The 18,054-nt window shown below is 35.1% G+C and overlaps 1 protein-coding gene across 1 annotated transcript in view; it reads left to right on the forward strand.

The window, feature by feature from the left end:
• Positions 1 to 18,054, forward strand: part of LOC149787886 (uncharacterized) — a 227,682-nt gene that overhangs the window by 27,535 nt on the left and 182,093 nt on the right. Inside the window, exons 2-4 of the mRNA XM_089974127.1 lie at positions 1,502 to 1,621; positions 9,228 to 9,437; positions 15,134 to 15,261. Of these exons, the coding sequence (XP_089830253.1) occupies positions 1,600 to 1,621; positions 9,228 to 9,437; positions 15,134 to 15,261 (360 nt within the window). The 5' untranslated portion in view covers positions 1,502 to 1,599. The remainder of the gene's footprint in view (positions 1 to 1,501; positions 1,622 to 9,227; positions 9,438 to 15,133; positions 15,262 to 18,054) is intronic.

The following is an 18,054-nucleotide window of genomic DNA, read 5'->3' on the forward strand; positions in this document are numbered from 1 at the left end:
ATAAATGTAAACCTGAAATAGTATTGGACAACAATTGTTTGCTTGTTTTGATCTCTTCAAAGAATAAAACATTAAGAAACCTACCATTTGCAGTGTTGGGTATACAAGTGTGAAATGGCAGAACATGAAAACAAACCTACAGTAATCCAAACTAAAAACTTGATCATATGTGTCAGTCTTGTAACAAAAGGAAATGCAGAAATCAACCAATGACTTTGAATAGGAGCCTTTATAAATGGTTGGATATGGCAATATCCTGAACATATATTGTGCTTCCCCTCTTGATTCAAATTATCAGATTATTTACCATTGAATATACCATTGCAAACTCACCAATGATTTGATTTATGTGGAAGTATGATTGTTTTTTCTCTTTTGAAGGTCAGCCTCTTTTTAATAGACTGTAGAAACTTGCAACATCTTTATAAAGTATTTTACAAGTCCACAAGATTGGCACTTTGCAGGTCAAGTGCTCATGGGTATGGTTATAAAGATAAGTACTTTGCTGTTATAAATTCCAAAGACATAACAGGATTAAATACCGTATTTCGTGTATTTTCATACAAGAAAGAATAATTCATTTCAGAGTTTAAAAAATTAAATGTAAAATTAATAATTGTTATTCATATTAGGTTAGTAAGGATAAGGCCAGTGGTCTCAGATTGAAAAGAGGTATTCACAGTTTATTGACCTTGTGTCTGTTGCAGTGGTTGGGCAAAATGAGTGTTTTTTCTCAGGAACGTATTTAGGTTCTCAGGCAGCAGATGAAACAGGAATTTAAGCTCATTAGAGTTATTTCTTATATTTTCAACACTCTGTTCTAAAAGAGAAATTCTACCCATATCATATGAACAAGAATATGCACGTGTAATGTTGTCTCTTCCTGTACACTGTTGGAATAAACATTGGAAATTAGACTAGAAAAAATGAATTGTATGCTGTAGCCAATAATAATAATAACAATAATAATAATAATAATAATGAGGACTGTGTATAGACCTAATCTTTAGAAGCTCTAAGCGCTTTACAACATTAGACAACATTTTAAGATAAAAAACATATAATGATATGATTACAAAAACAAACACCATGAAATTAGAAAACATCAAAAAACATGCTGAGAATCTTTAAGGTAGGAAGCATTATTAGGTCTTTAAGTTTGTTCTTGCAGTCGAAATAAGTGGCAAGTATATCTTGTTGGAACAAATGTCAACTTTTATCTAAAAGTGGAATCTTGATTTTGCATAGACATATTTTAGCAATTGTGGACCTATTTAGATTATATTAGATTATAATATTTAAGCTGATGCATTTTGATGGGGTTCATATATTTCAGTTCCAATCTAAGACTTATTTGTAGAGAGTCTCAAGGGAGATTAGTTTGTATTAACTTTGTTAGCTTCTTTAAATAAAGACATTATTATTATTATTATTATTATTATCGTTAAGACTGCTAAATAGCTAAAAATTTCTCGACTGCTAACATTTCCTTTTTTTACAGGTTTTTTCCCATTACATATCCAGAAAGACAAACAAAGGCTTTTGTGCAGCTCTGTTTTCTACACTAACCGAACAATAGTTTATGCATGATGTAATAGGATGCCCTGTCTTGCTTGCAAAGGTAGAATCATATCTTTGTGTCTCCATCTCTTCAAATTTCATGAATTTTTACTGGGAATGGACAATTTCGTGATTCATACTGACATTTTAATTATAATTGTGAGATTATATTTGATTGTTTTGTTTCAGATTTCTGATTTTCTGTTGTGTCAGTGTTCTGAGCAGCAAATTTGTTTTTGATCTAGGTATATGTATATTGTAATAAATAAAATAATTCATGGGACACTGTAGTAGTCTGTGTAATTGGTGTTAGGATAATCGGTGTTTTACTGTACCAGTTTATATCCAATCCAAAAACATCTGGGTTACAGGACAGCAAAGAGTATTGTATAGATTACTATCAAAAGACACTAGGGTTATTAATTTCAAAAGCTAGTGCATTCTTACAGCTTTATTAATGCATATTTACTATAGCAATATGCTTATATCAATCCCAGCTCTAATTAATAATTTCTGGTCTATATTTGATTTGCTGATTATAGCAAGGTACTCACAAAGACTTGTATGGATTATTATTTATGACTTGATAGGAGGGAAGTGTTTGTTCATTCAATTTGCATTTATATGACTCACAGTGGCAATATTGGGAATGTAATTTGTTTAAAAAGTCATTCATAATTATCAAGCTGGTGTATTAAGACATGGGGTCTTAATGGAAATGGTTTGTGCTAGATGAAAGTAGTTTGCTTGGCATCAGTAATGGTTTGCTCAGGTGAACAACAGTTATATTCAATCATAAATCGCAAACTTGCCAAATAATATTTAATTTTTAAAATTACAGACAGCTTGGTGACTCTAAACAGCAATTTTCGACTTTTCAGTTTTTCTAAGAAGGATTTTGCTGGTTCAGCGGTTGATTTCTGAAAGTTTATTTTATACACTGGTAGTGCACATGTACTTTGACATTGGACTGTGCTTCCTCAGCCATTGTAAGATTATTTATAGTATATTGCTCTGTAATAGCAAGAAGATATCCAGTCTAATTTATTTCTGATTTAAATTTATACATTTGGAACAAGTCATTACAAATTATAGTGTAGCCAACCCTGGGATTGGTCATTTTAGTGGTCCATGAATAGGGTGACATTAGTAAACTTGTACATATTTATACAAATGTCATTGTAGAAGGCCTCATGGAAGATTGGTCAGTTGACCAAATGAGCTTTTTCTTTAAATAAAATAATAATTATTATTATTATTATTATTGTTGTTGTTGTTTTTGTTGCTTTTATTATTATTATTATTATTATTATTATTATTGCTTGAAACTAATGAAGACTGGGATTTGAAACTATATGGCATATGGAAAAACAAAATAAGACAGGATGGGGTCAGACCAGTTTAGTATTAAGTAATATTTTGTGGTTTTATTAGGAGCAAATCCATGGAACAGACTGAATAAAAAAAGAGGTACTCAACCTAAACCATTATATTACGGAAAAGGTCAGCTTACATGTATATGATACCATATGACTATTAATGTTTCTTAGGTAGCAATTCCAAGTCATTGATAACACTAATGACCCAGGAGCAGGACTCAAAGTAATATATGTATGTAGAGAAATGGTGGTTGCTATGAAAGTGCTACAGTTACATTATGTGGGCTCATTCCATCATGGCTTGATGTATAGAACCTGATCAATAAAATTTGCATGTCAGTGATTCTCAAAGATGTACATATCAAAACTTAAACACAAAGAATTATATTTTGTAAATAAAAAAATCCAAAATAATTAATTTTAAACAGTTTGTAATCTTATTGTGTTCATTTTTGTCTTGAACTTCAATACATGTAGAAAACTGATAGAATTTAGTTTAAAAAAATTTTGTGTGTGTGTGTGATTTGGATTTTTAGTGTAGCTTTAACAATTTTTCAGTCATATTGCTACGATGTCTGCAGTGTGGCAGTTTGTAGTGATGTCTAGCACTGGGGCATCATGCCACAGACATGTAGCATGATGTCCCACAGAGTCACAGTATTCTGACACCAGGCCGACCAGTCCTAACACTAACCTCTTAATGCTGAGCACCAAGCGAGGCAGCTGTTAGTACCATTTTTGTAAGTCTTTGGTATGACTCGGCCAGGGATCGAACCCACGACCTAAAAAAATTGTGACAAACTTTATAAATAGAGTTAGGTGATTATGCTTCACAATTGTCTGATTATGCTGGTAAGAATATATAATGAAGATAAGAATGAGCTTTAGTGATTTTTAAAATAATTTATGTCAGACATAATAGAATTGAACTTGGAAGGCTGGCTATGGACCTGTATTCAGCCCATGAGTTGTAGTTTTTTGTTGTTGTTGCAATATGCTGGGAATTCTTAGTTGTTACTACATGTAATCTGGACCTGTATCAAATCAAGATGTCAGTTAAAAGTGATATTCAGTGTGACCCCACTATAAGACGGTAGTTGGGAGCCATTGAACCTGACTGTGTTATAGACTGAATGATGTTATAAGCAACCAGGACAGTGAGCTAAAGAAGATGGTGCATGTACCTGAAAAATTGGGGTGGGTGGGTGTAGGTAATAAATGCGGGCACAAAAATGCGTGCTTCATTGGCACAGTTACCATCTTAAATCAATGCATATTAAATGAGAAATACACCTGTGGTTAAAACAGAGAAGGCGTATATAATATTTTACTTTATTTAGAGAACCATGCATTGGTATATATACATATGTACTGTTTATATATACATGTCAAATATATAGCATAGAATATCAACACTGCTCATCCACAAATCTCATCACATACATTAAATCCACAATACAAGTAATTCCATAAAAAATTAGTACACACAAAGATTTAAAATATTCAGTAATTTTGTACAGGTCATATAGGTCTAAATTCAGTGGAAACAAATAGCACAATCATGTAACGAATGATGAAGCACATTTACTTTTAAGTACATCCCAAGTCAGTAAAGGTTTGTGTTTTAAGTCACCATATTAGCATTCATAAGCATAAACTTTTTTCCTGCAGAAAGGAAACTGGAAAATGAAACAATCAGATTCCATTGCTTTTATTTAAGTTTTATACTGACTTCCTTTGAGGAAAGTTTTTTGTTTTCATGTTTTTATTGAAGATTCTAGTTGGCTTTCTTTGGTGAAGGGTGCATGTATTATTAAAATCACCAGTAAATGACAGCTTCGGAGAACCAAACAATTGCCTGTTTCTTATTGTGGTGGCAAAATTAAATAATTGTATTTCATGATTCAGACTGATTTTTTTTTCTCATTTGCTTAGTATGTTTTCTAGCAATTGTTGCTTCAAAGGTAACCTGTTTTCTTTGAAATTTCAGCAAACTATTTTGTCTTGGTACATTTTGAAAAAAGGAATTGGCCATCATTTGGTTGATTGTAGTTACTGTTCCTCCCTGACTATTGAATAGACCAACAAGTAAGATCTTGTTTTTTTGGGGGTGGGTGGTACATTTGTGGTAGCGGAGTGATGCTGCCTTCCATGCATGCATGCATCAGAAATTTAAAAAAGGGTCAACAAATGCTAGAGATGTAGGTGTTCTGATCTGATGACGGATCATTACCGAAAATGTGTTCTGAAAGATTTAATTCTGAGTGAAAAGAAGAGGAATTTTACTTACCATCCACATAAAAGTCAGTCTGTGTAAATATGTTAATTACTAGCAAGCGGCCAAAAATCCAACGAAAGATAGATTATGAGACAATGCCTCATCTGGTTGAGCTCTACTGCCAGAAATGTCAACAACACATAAAAGCAGATATTTCCCAACATACAGTACTCGTGCTAGATGTCAACATAAGTGGATTATAATATAACAATGCACTGTTAAGATGGTTTGTCAATATGGACAAAGAATTTGTTTATATAACAATAGATAAATTTCAATGCATTTTATATCAAGTTTGTGGCTTCCTTTCATGTGGCCTCTGAATTTCTCCACTCCAAACCAATGGGTGCATATACAAGTTAAAACAAGTTAAATAGCCAACATTGGCAAAAATAAAAAATTGCCAGATTGCATAAGGAAACAAAATTACAATTTGCAACATTGGAGAAGCCATGCATGATCCCTGAATAAACTTTGTACATGTTATTTTTTGTACTTTTAAGAAGGAAACGCTATTTTTCGTGTACAAGAAAAATACAAACACAATTTCAGGAGCCATGCCATGATTGTCTTGTTATTATTCATATGCGATCACTTCCTCAAAATGATAATAAATGTGCTACGTTTTTTTTATACTTTTAAGAAAGAACTTTTTTCTCGTGTATGAGAAAATACATGCATATGAAATTTTGGGAGCCACACCATGATGTGTAATATCCGAATTTGTGTTATAAGGGAGTGTGCTATAGCAGGGTCTCACTGTATATATATATATATATAAAAGCTTACAAGTTACAGGGAACCCAGAACTATCTCTTGCAATAAATAATCATCCATTAGAAAATATCAAACATGAAAAGCTTGTAGGTGTGACAGTAGATAATAACTTTTTATGGAATGACCATATTGATAGGCTTTGTAAAACACTGTCATCCAAAATTGCCCTACTCAGCAGAATCAAGAAATATTTACCTATGGAAACTCAAAATCTATACTACAAGTCATATATTCTTCCAACAATGGATTATTTTTCTAATGTATGGGGAAACTGTGCTAAACCTGAGCTTGACAGGATTTATAAACTTAAAAAATAAGCAGGACGCTTAATTTTAGATGCATCTATTGATCATCCCTCAAAGCATTATTTACAGAACTCAAATGGTTCACAATATATGACAGGATAGATTATCACATAGGCAGTTATTTTATATAAATGTCTACGTGGAACTGCACCAGAGTATCTTCAGGACTCATTCAGGCCTTTTTCAACACAATACCAGTTGAGATCAGTATCACATGGAAACCTAGCACCAAAGCCAAGAACAGAGCAATTTAAAAAGAGCTTCCAATACTCTGGTACAGTTCTATGGAACAAGTTTCCACTACATGTAAAAGCTGCTGAAAATATTAGAGTATTTAAGAAGAGATATGATGAGCAAGTATGTGTTTCTAATAGATAATAATTAAATTTAGTATTTTAATACTAAACATGTTAAAATAAACAGTAATTATTTAATTATTGATATCTTCATATAATGTGCATTGTTATACTCTCTTTAAGAGGGCCTCAAGGGAGAATAGTCCTTGACTAATGAGTCACCCTCTATAAATAAAGCATTATTATATATATATATATATATATATATATATATATATATATATATATATATATATATATATATATATATATATATATATATATATATATATATATATATATATATATATATATTTATATAATACAAATCATATAGTGAATAACAGTCTTTTCAAGTGCACTGGATCCAGCAAGGGATTAGCTGACTATGAATAGTGCAAAACTATCCTGAGCACTTTCGACTCTTAATGAGTCTTTTTCAAAGGCAAATACAAAACAGACATAACAAACAAATAAATTAGAAAAACTGTTGTGTTTGCAAAACTTTACATGACCATCATATACATATATATATATATATATATATATATATATATATATATATATATATATATATATATAGAGAGAGAGAGAGAGAGAGAGAGAGAGAGAGAGAGAGAGAGAGAATGATACCAATATAATCCAATATAAAATATTATCAGACTGGTCAGAGAGCTATAATTCCAACAGGTAACTAATGGCTCCCATTACCTAGCTTGTATGCACCATTGCCCAGCCTGCTCAGTCCTGCTTTTGTCCTCCAAAAGGATGGAACATTTGTTGAAAAAAAACACCAGGACTCTAAGAACCTGAAAACTCACACTCTTGGCAAACAGGATGTACTTACTTTTCAGCAATATGCACAAACCCATTGGATTTCTATTGAGAAATGCAAGGTATATACAAATTGACACCTTATATACCAAAAACATTTGAAAGCACTTATCCCAGCATGCATTTGAGCCTGCCCAGTATGCATTCATTTTATAAATTATAATTTGATTGGTTAAATGTAGGTTAAGTAATACACATTACATCCTTCTCGGGCTCCTTACTGGGTCCCTCTTTGTCTACTATATTTCTCTGCCCAGGACATAATGTCATTGCAGCCACTATATGTTAATAAGCTAGTAACTAAATTTAGATACGTTGTCATGTTGAACAAGTCAGATGCATAATTTGAAGCATGTGATCAGATATTGTCAGTTAGGCGTCATTCATATAACTGATGTACCTGTAGAGATGCATTCCTTTCTATGCAGATGCTGCATTTAATTCTTAACATTATTTGCAGAAAGAAACACCCACCTCCCCTCCTTCCACCATGTTGTTTATTTGGGACATTTCTTGCATAGCATACCATTCCAGCTCTGTTCTGGGGGCCCTTTATCAAATCGGCTAATGTTTTTACCTTTGCCAAGTTTCATGCATTTACAGCTTTGCTTTTGACCCCCAATTTGTGTCAGTACTTAAATGTACTCAACTATTATGCCCATATACTTCATACCTGCTTCCTACAGTGCATGTATGGAGTATCGGTTGATGTTTGTTATTATATAGCTATCCTTAGGGTCAGACTTATCGAGTTTCGGTTATCAGTGTCCCTATATACATTGTTTCAGCTCCCTGCAGCTCCATGGCACATACAGGTGTCGGACACTCTTCACAACCCTACAAACTCCAGCGAGTCTCTCATCCTGAGGTATTCCTATAGAAACAATTCCAGGGTCATTGCCAAGTTTCATGCATTCACAACTTTGCTTTGGACCCCCAATTTGTGTGAGTACTTAAATGTACTCAACTACATGTATTATGCCCATATACTTCATACCCGCTTCCTACGGTGCATATATGGAGTATCGGCTGATGTTTGTTATCATAGCAATCCTCAGGATCAGACTTGTCGAGTTTCAGTTATCAATGTCCCTATATACTTTGTATCAGCCCCTTGCGGCTCCACATACAGGTGTCGGACACTCTTCACAACTCTACAAACTCCCCCAAGTCTCTCTTCCTGAGGTATTCCTATAGAAACAGTTCAGTAGAGCTTGGCTGGTGCAGTGCGCTGTGACAGGATTTGCCCCCATAATACTAAAGATTATTTATATTTACAATAACATTTATATTGAACCTAAGTATTGTGTGTTATATCAAATTGGATTATGTGAAATTGGGAAAATGAGAGGTTCTATTGTGCTCAGGCAATTGGAGTAAAGTGCCTTATCCGGATATTCACAATGGCAACAGCAAGTTCCCTGTTTCCCCATATTTTTCTCTGGCCTTAAGGACCAGCAACTTTGTTCCTGGTTTTCCAGATCATTTACTAGTCCCTTACATTTGCTTTTAATAAGCTTGTAACATTTTTGAGCTGGCCATGAGGACCAGCTACTTCAGTTTTTTTGTCAGCTCTGACCACATATTATATTGGTATCAGACTGGTGAGCAGTTTGAATTCTGCATATAAATGTGTCAAGAAATAATGAAATCTAGTGTAATCAGCCTGTAATCATCGTGGCCATAATAATAATAATAATAATAGTAATAATAATAAACTTCATTTCAAATCGGATGCAGTTTAATTCTTTTATTTCAGAGAGTGGGAAGACATCTGAAATGGGTGCAGGAGCATCCAAAGATAGAGAGCAGGTCGAAGCTGATTCAAATTATGTAGCAAACTCACAGGTAGGAGATCCAGGTTCCCCCCGACCATGTAAAGTGGTGGATAGAAAAGCCTCAGCCTCAGGGACACAATCTAGGAGCAGTGTGGCCTACACGTCAAAAGCTAATATGTCTAGAATCGCAGGTAAGCACAAGAGTTTTGTTGAGTTTGCCTTTACAGAAGCCTTACGTAGTGATTACTTAGCAATCTGTGTGCATGCGTGCACATCCTTCTGCCTGTATGACCATTGACATTGCTTAGCAATCTGTGTGAATGCCTGCACATCCTTCTGCCTGTAGGACCATTGACATTACTTAGCAATCTGTCTGAATGCCTGTACATCCTTCTGTCTGTATGACCATTGACATTGCTTAGAAATCTGTCAGAATGCCTGTACATCCTTCTGTCTGTATGACCATTGACATTGCTTAGCAGTCTGTCTGAATGCCTGTACATCCTTCTGTCTGTATGACCATTGACATTGCTTAGAAATCTGTCAGAATGCCTGTACATCCTTCTGTCTGTATGACCATTGACATTACTTAGCAATCTGTGTGAATGCCTGTACATCCTTCTGTCTGTATGACCATTGACATTACTTAGCAATCTATGTGCATGCCTGTACATCCTTCTGTCTGTATGACCATTGACATTGCTTAGCAATCTGTCTGAATGCCTGTACATCCTTCTGTCTTTATGACCATTGACATTGCTTAGCAGTCTGTGTGAGTGCCTGTACATCCTTCTGTCTGTATGACCATTGACATTGCTTAGCAGTCTGTCTGAATGCCTGTACATCCTTCTATCTGTATGACCATTGACATTGCTCAGCAATCTTTGTGCATGTCTGCACATTCTTTTATCTGTTGACCATTCATTTTACTTAGCAATCTGTGTGCATGCCTGTATGACCATTGACATTACTTAGCAATCTGTCTGAATGCCTGTACATCCTTCTGTCTGTATGACCATTGACATTGCTTAGCAATCTGTGTGAATGCCTGCACATCCTTCTCTCTGTATGACCATTGACATTGCTTAGCAATCTGTGTGAATGCCTGCACATCCTTCTGTCTGTATGACCATTGACATTACACCTGTCCCTTAATAACTTGCACACATTGGGGTCCAAAAACATTGACCACACTATAAGTGAGGCACGAGTTATCAAGGGACCTATACAAATAGCTAAAACCAATAAAGGGATCAACGGAATGGCAAAAGGGGGGGGGTAGCAGGTTATAGTGTTTAATACTCAATTTATAATCAAGCTGAAATTAACTGTGAATAAATATCTCTTCATAATGGTGTACTTTGTTTATTTTTTCCTCATACAGCAACATTAATTTCAGGATAAATTACAGTATATTGAGGAGATCATCAAAAACATTATTCCACATGGTTTCCGTTTGCTTAACGTGTACCACTTCACACATTGTGTACTACATCACTAATTTGTGTGTTGAATTGGATACATTCTAGTTTTATTGTTTGATCCAGATTAGACGTTTTTTTTATACAAAAGATCAACACTGTTTTTGAGTAACATTGTCGAGCGAACGATGGATGGATGGATGGATGGATATGGATGGATGGATAGATGGATGGATGAATTTGATTGTGGTAGAAGTAAAATGAAAAAAAAATCATAAGGGTTAATCAATACCAACATGAATTTAATGGGTCTACAAATTTAAAATGACGCAAATTTGAACATGATAATACTTGCTGTTTGTGACATACTTGACAAATATAACTTCACATTTTGACAAATATCAGTGAATTTTTTGTGTGTTACTCCTTGATTTCTCTGCTGTCGAGCAAAATCCCACAGATTTCTCAACTGTATGATCTCTACATAGTCAACATTTGGGTCTCCAGCCACCGTATGGCAATATTAAAAGATTTGGTCTTTTGTTTATTGTTCACATGATTATCTCCCTTAGCTGGTTTGGATAATTACATGCAGCTTCCTGATTTGCTGAGCATATCTCTCCCGACAACAAATTTTGTTTAATTCCATGTAGGCGCTGGAATATCCACAGCCATCCCTGGTTTGCCCTAAAATGATATTTATTGTCCATAATTTTTGCCAAGTGTACAGTGTCATCTAATTTGGTATCTTGTGCAGTCTTTGCTCATTTTCGTTTGATCCCGTCATCTGAATCAACATCATATAAGTAATCCTGAAGTTTCTGCATATCATAAAGCCAACCTAGGGGCCCCGAGTGGCCGAGTGGTCTAAAGCGCTTTCCGTCATGGATCACTGCCATCTCACCTCTGTATGCGTGGGTTCGAGTCTCGGGCTCGGTCAATGTGGATATGTGAGAAAGCTTGCCGGTAGCTTCTCGTGGGTCAGTGGTTCCTTCCGGGTTTTTTCCGGGCTCTTCCTCCACCATTAAAACTGGCTGCCATGTATAGCCTATCTTGTGCTGAAAAATGGTGTTAAACCCTACAACAATAAAGCCAACCTTGAAGTGTTGACTCTGCAATTTTTAGTTCATTGCAAACCTTGGCCCTCGCTTCACCATTATGAGGTTTTCATTGATCGATATTTCACCAAACTGTTTATTTACAGTGTACTGACAACTATTTATCATAAAAACACTTATGTAATATATGATATCTTATTTGGAACTTGCAAATGTCACAATATTGATTCTATCTGTATGGGCTTTAATCACCATTTTTGATGATAAAACGAGCGATATATCAAGGTTTAATTTATCAATTCTGATCATAATTATTTCACATTCAGCATATTTTAAAGATATTTAAAATATATTTTCTTTGAAAAAAAATTGGGAGCCATGCTGGACACCGCGTTATAAGTGGGATCACAAGTTGGAGTGGTGTAGTTAGCAATCTGTGTGCATGCCAGTACATCCTTCTGTCTGTTGACCATTCACTTTACTGGTACTTAACAGTCTGCGTGCATGCCAGCATATCCTTTTGTGCGTATTATCATTTGCACTCTAGAAGATTTTCAGTGATCAAGTTTTTGAGATTAAATACTTAAAGTTTTGTACTTTTTCAAGCTAAGTAAAAATCTACATTGACAAAAAAGAAGTCTCTTGTTGAATGAATAAATGAATGAATTGAATTAAGGAAGGAAGGAGTCAATCACTGAAGGAAGGAAAATATGTTTGTACCACCAGACTAATTGACCTTTTACCACCAGACTAATTCCAGAGGTCAGGGAGCTGTGGCTACTCACTAATGGTACATTTTCTACTCCAGCAAAAAATTTCAAAATGAAAAATTTTCATTTTGAAATATTTGCTAATTAAACAAATATCGAGTGACTTTTTTAAAATCAAAGTTTGACTTAAAGGAAAATGAGAAAATGCAAATTTATCAGAGTACTACCACATTTTTGTACCCAGAAACCAGAGGCTAACATATTGTTGGGTTTGGGCTACCTTAAATTCAGTAGCACATTGGGTTACTAAAGATTTCAAAATTTGTTTGTTTTTTTCAAATTATTTTTTCAAATTTAGTATTTCATACAAAAATATCTTTCATATTATCATATTTTGTAACCATTGAGAGAGTGGTGTAGTAATTTTTCCTGAAAATCCAATAATGAAGCAGTGTTTTCTTAATGATGTGTGATTGCATGCTCCCCTCCCCCTTTGAAAATAAGTAAGCATGCACAAATTGCAGTCACCTAGCCACAAGCATAATGAAACCTGTAATATTAATTAACAGTAACAAATAACAATATGATCATGTAAGTGCTTGACTTATCAAACACCTTCTAAGTGACATTTTGTAACTGAGTAATAATTTGCTTTCATTGATTATTCAGTTAATACAAGCATTTTACCAACTGCATTTGAAAAAGGTTTTATGGTGGTGGACATACTGTTTTCAGTATTAGTGGTAATGTCCCTGATGCTACATGCATGCAGTTTTCAGTATTAGTGGTAATGTCCCTGATGCTACATGCATGCAGTTTTCAGTATTCAGTGGTAATGTCCCTGATGCTACATGCATGCAGTTTTCAGTATTAGTGGTAATGGCCCTGATGGTACATGCATGCAGTTTTCAGTATTCAGTGGTAATGTCCCTGATGCTACATGCATGCAGTTTTCAGTATTAGTGGTAATGTCCCTGATGCTACCTGCATGCAGTTTTCAGTATTCAGTGGTAATGTCCCTGATGCTACATGCATGCAGTTTTCAGTATTAGTGGTAATGTCCCTGATGCTACCTGCATGCAGTTTTCAGTATTCAGTGGTAATGTCCCTGATGCTACATGCATGCAGTTTTCAGTATTCAGTGGTAATGTCCCTGATGCTACATGCATGCAGTTTTCAGTATTAGTGGTAATGTCCCTGATGTTACATGCATGCAGTTTTCAGTATTAGTGGTAATGTCCCTGATGCTACATGCATGCAGTTTTCAGTATTCAGTGGTAATGTCCCTGATGCTACATGCATGCAGTTTTCAGTATTAGTGGTAATGTCCCTGATGCTATATGCATACAGTTTTCAGTATTAGTGGTAATGTCCCTGATGCTACATGCATGCAGTTTTCAGTATTAGTGGTAATGTCCCTGATGCTACATGCATGCAGTTTTCAGTATTCATTGGTAATGTCCCTGATGCTACATGCATGCAGTTTTCAGTATTCAGTGGTAATGTCCCTGATGCTACATGCATGCAGTTTTCAGTATTAGTGGTAATGTCCCTGATGTTACATGCATGCAGTTTTCAGTATTAGTGGTAATGTCCCTGATGCTACATGCATGCAGTTTTCAGTATTCAGTGGTAATGTCCCTGATGCTACATGCATGCAGTTTTCAGTATTAGTGGTAATGTCCCTGATGCTATATGCATACAGTTTTCAGTATTCAGTGGTAATGTCCCTGATGCTACATGCATGCAGTTTTCAGTATTAGTGGTAATGTCCCTGATGCTACATGCATGCAGTTTTCAGTATTAGTGGTAATGTCCCTGATGCTACATGCATGCAGTTTTCAGTATTCAGTGGTAATGTCCCTGATGTTACATGCATGCAGTTTTCAGTATTAGTGGTAATGTCCCTGATGCTACATGCATGCAGTTTTCAGTATTCAGTGGTAATGTCCCTGATGCTACATGCATGCAGTTTTCAGTATTAGTGGTAATGTCCCTGATGCTACATGCATGCAGTTAAGATGCATATGATAGTGGTATTGTCATAATATAAGAAACAGATGCTTTCAGGATTTTACATGCATTAGCTGTATCTTTTGTTTGGTATATCATGGACAGAATTGTTGAATCTTTATTCTTTATATTTTATCTTGCTGTACTAAATTTTCACATTTTTGGAAGGGCTAATTTTCCTGGGCGTTTTAAAGCAATTCTTCATTTTTATAGTTGTTTAAAATTTGACTTTTAGTTGGCACCATATAGTCACATTTTTGCTGATTTGCCATTAAACGCAGTACATGCATAGTTACATAACGCATTTGTTGCCACTGTGCTGATAATGAAGATTAAAAACTCTTAGATTATTATTATTCATTAAATATTTTTATCACACACCTGTTTGTTCCAACATATCTATAAGGGTGTCTGTTCATAGGTACTTTTCCCAGATAAAAACTGAAAATCCCACATACCTACCCTTCATGAGAATGCTTGAAGGGCATTTCACCCTCTTTGTGGAACTCCTGGAGAAATTGCTGATAAACAAAGATTTTATTCTAGTGGTGTAAATGGCAATGAACATTATATTTTTGCAATCTCATTGGCAAATTAGTAGAAATATTGAAATTTACAAGGCAAGTCCCTTAATGTGGAATTTGCAGAATTGAAATATTGATTGTTAGTAATTTATTATTTCCAGAGAACTCTGAGCAGCATGTTGTCACAGTGTCCAAGCTTGGTTTCTCCACACCAGAGATCAGTGTCAGTGAGGGCCAGTCTGTCATTTTCATTTGGGAAGAACAGGATGATAGTCTGGAGGTGGTTCAGGTAAGTAGAGATTTTATGCCCCTGGCCTGATTTCAGCCAATAGGACTTGAAGATCAAGGCTAGACTTTAGTCATCTGATTCAGTGCTCTAATTTAGGAGCTAAATGGCCACATTTGTAACTACAAATTGGCGTCTGCAAGTGAAAGCCATCAGCTAGTAGCCATATGGTGACCAAAAAATTCAAATGTGTTAATTAGAAAACTAGAAAATTATATGAGCACTTATTTATTGCAACATTTTTTTGTTAAAAGCAGCATATGCGGTTTAATTCATGGTATAACTCATTTTTAATTGTGAGACACTGCTGGTTCCCACATCATCATGGCCATTTTTACATGTGCCAATTCTGGCCTATAACAATAGTGTTAGCTATTGACATGTATAGATCAGATACCAGTCTAACACATAACCTGTGCAATTAACCTCATCTGATGGTATGGATATGGATACAGGTATGTGTATGAAAAATTACATTTGGCAGTAAAATTAGTTGTTGTTTAGTAATGTGTCAGCACATGATAAACTCTACATGGCATCCAGTATATTTGGTGGAGGAAAAACCTAGAAGAACCATGGGGAGGAACCAGTGACCTACATTAAGCCACTGGCAAGTTTTCTCACATGCCCAAATTGACTGAGCCTGATACAAAAACCCACACAGACAGGGGTGAGATGTCAGTGATCTGTAAAGGCAAGTACCAGAGACCACTTGTCCACCCAGGGCTCCAGTAAAATTAGTGTCAGTCTGACTATCATGAGTGCAGATATGGCAAAGGCTGTATTAATTTCAACTAACATCAGATAAAATAAATTCAGGATTTTTGAATGATTTTTGTCTTCATTTAAATCCATCCAGACCAAAAAGAGAAGTTTGAACCAACCTACCTACCCTAATTTGTTTCAATGTAGCCAGAACTGCACATATTTTTGTGTGTGACTTTAACCATTTGACTTTTCTGTTCTGAGGACAGAGGTAAATGATTAAGAAAAATCTTTAAGGAAGAATTTATATTAATTAATGTGAAATAAATATGGGATAAAGAAATAAATTTGTTGGAGGAGAAAAATGATTGCCTTGAGAAAAGACAAGGAATACAGAGCGACCTTTTTGTGACCAACAATGTGGATATGGTTCTGGACACACTCTCACCCTTGATTGTTGTTCATTGTAATCATATGTCTATTATGTAATAATTGAAATTAAGTGCATGGTGTGTATACTAAAATGTATCCTTATTTCAAATGAAATCTCACTTGGAAAAATAACATAATTAAATGCTATACAAGGGACTTGCCATGATTGGTGGGTGGTGGCAATGCTTATCTTGTACAGAACAAGTATGTCAACAAATACATTTATTAAAACAAAGGGAGAAGACATTTTTGACCCCATAAACTGAATGGATTATCATTTCAGGCTGTACACACTCAAAGCAGGGCCCTGAGTGGCTGTGTAGTCTAAAGTGCTCACCGTTATGGATCACTGTTGTCTCACCTGTGTGTAGGTTCGAGTCTTGGGCTCGGCCAGTGTAGGTATGTGAGAAAGCCCGCCAGTAGCTTCTCGTGGGTTGGTGGTTCTTTCCAGGGTTTTCCTGGGTTCTTGCTACTGGTTGCCACATATAGCCTATCTTGTGCTGAAAAATGGCATTAAATCCTACAACAACAACAACACTCAAACATATGACAGAAAGATGTAATTTTTTTCAGTGGTCTTTGTGTTGCACTGTCACTCTCAGTCAGTTAAAACTGAACAGAATGTAATATCCTTTGTGAACGGCTGACTCTAATTCTTTTCTCTGCTGATCTAACATCAGGTAAAACTCCAAAATTCTTTTGTTTATTATTTATTTGGTTGTTTTGACTAAGATGGGAATGGGCAACAGGCTGGCCATACAAATAACATCTTGTATTTGGTTGTTTTGACTAAGATGGGAATGGGCAACAGGCTGGCCATACAAATAACATTTTTCCAAATAACTTGTATTTAAATTGCCATGTTTAATTATTCATCTTGTTGGTAGGCAGAGGAAAGTTGACACTGTAATGTAAAGTAAAACTTTTGTTCAACAGTGTTGTAGCACAAAAAGGGATAGCTATTGTCAGGTTGTTCATTAAGTTTATAGGAAGTCAGGGTACAGGTGGATATTGATTCCATATTAGCATGAGATATTTACTGTATAAACAAATAACATAGCTAATTTACACAGCTGTGAAATTTACAGAATTGAATTATTAATCTTATTGGTTGGCTGATGAAAATTGACTCTGTTCCAAACTTTCAGTCACCTGATAAACCCTGGTATCAGTATCTTTATTTAGTATCACTTTTATTTCTCATTTTCCAGCTTTCAACATAGATGTAAGATAGGTCTTGTATGTGTAGTTTTTATCAATAGCACAGCTTCCAGGAATATATAGGATAGCATTAACTTTGTCTATGTGCCAGTCCCTTTACTTTCTAGTCCAGACTGGTACATGTGTCTTGTATACTAGTGTACCGATTCAGTTAGTACTGCCATTAAACTTGTACTGTGGATTAATCTTAGTATGAATATATGTCCTACTCCAATGCTTGGTTACTTTGATCCACTGTCTAGGATTTATTCAGAATTGCATGAAAATGCTGTCAGTGCTGTAATTTTAATATCTTTTTTACTTATTGCCACCAGATTGCATAACAATTATGTAAGGTCTGTATTTCCAATATCATTTTACCTGTTACCGCAAAATTATATAAGAAATATGTCAGGGCTGTAATTTCAGTATTTTTTTACCTATTGCCACTGAACTGCA

This window comes from Sinohyriopsis cumingii, chromosome 11 (genome assembly GCF_028554795.1).
Source record: "Sinohyriopsis cumingii isolate HCF-2022 chromosome 11, ASM2855479v2, whole genome shotgun sequence".
NCBI lineage: Eukaryota > Metazoa > Mollusca > Bivalvia > Unionida > Unionidae > Sinohyriopsis > Sinohyriopsis cumingii.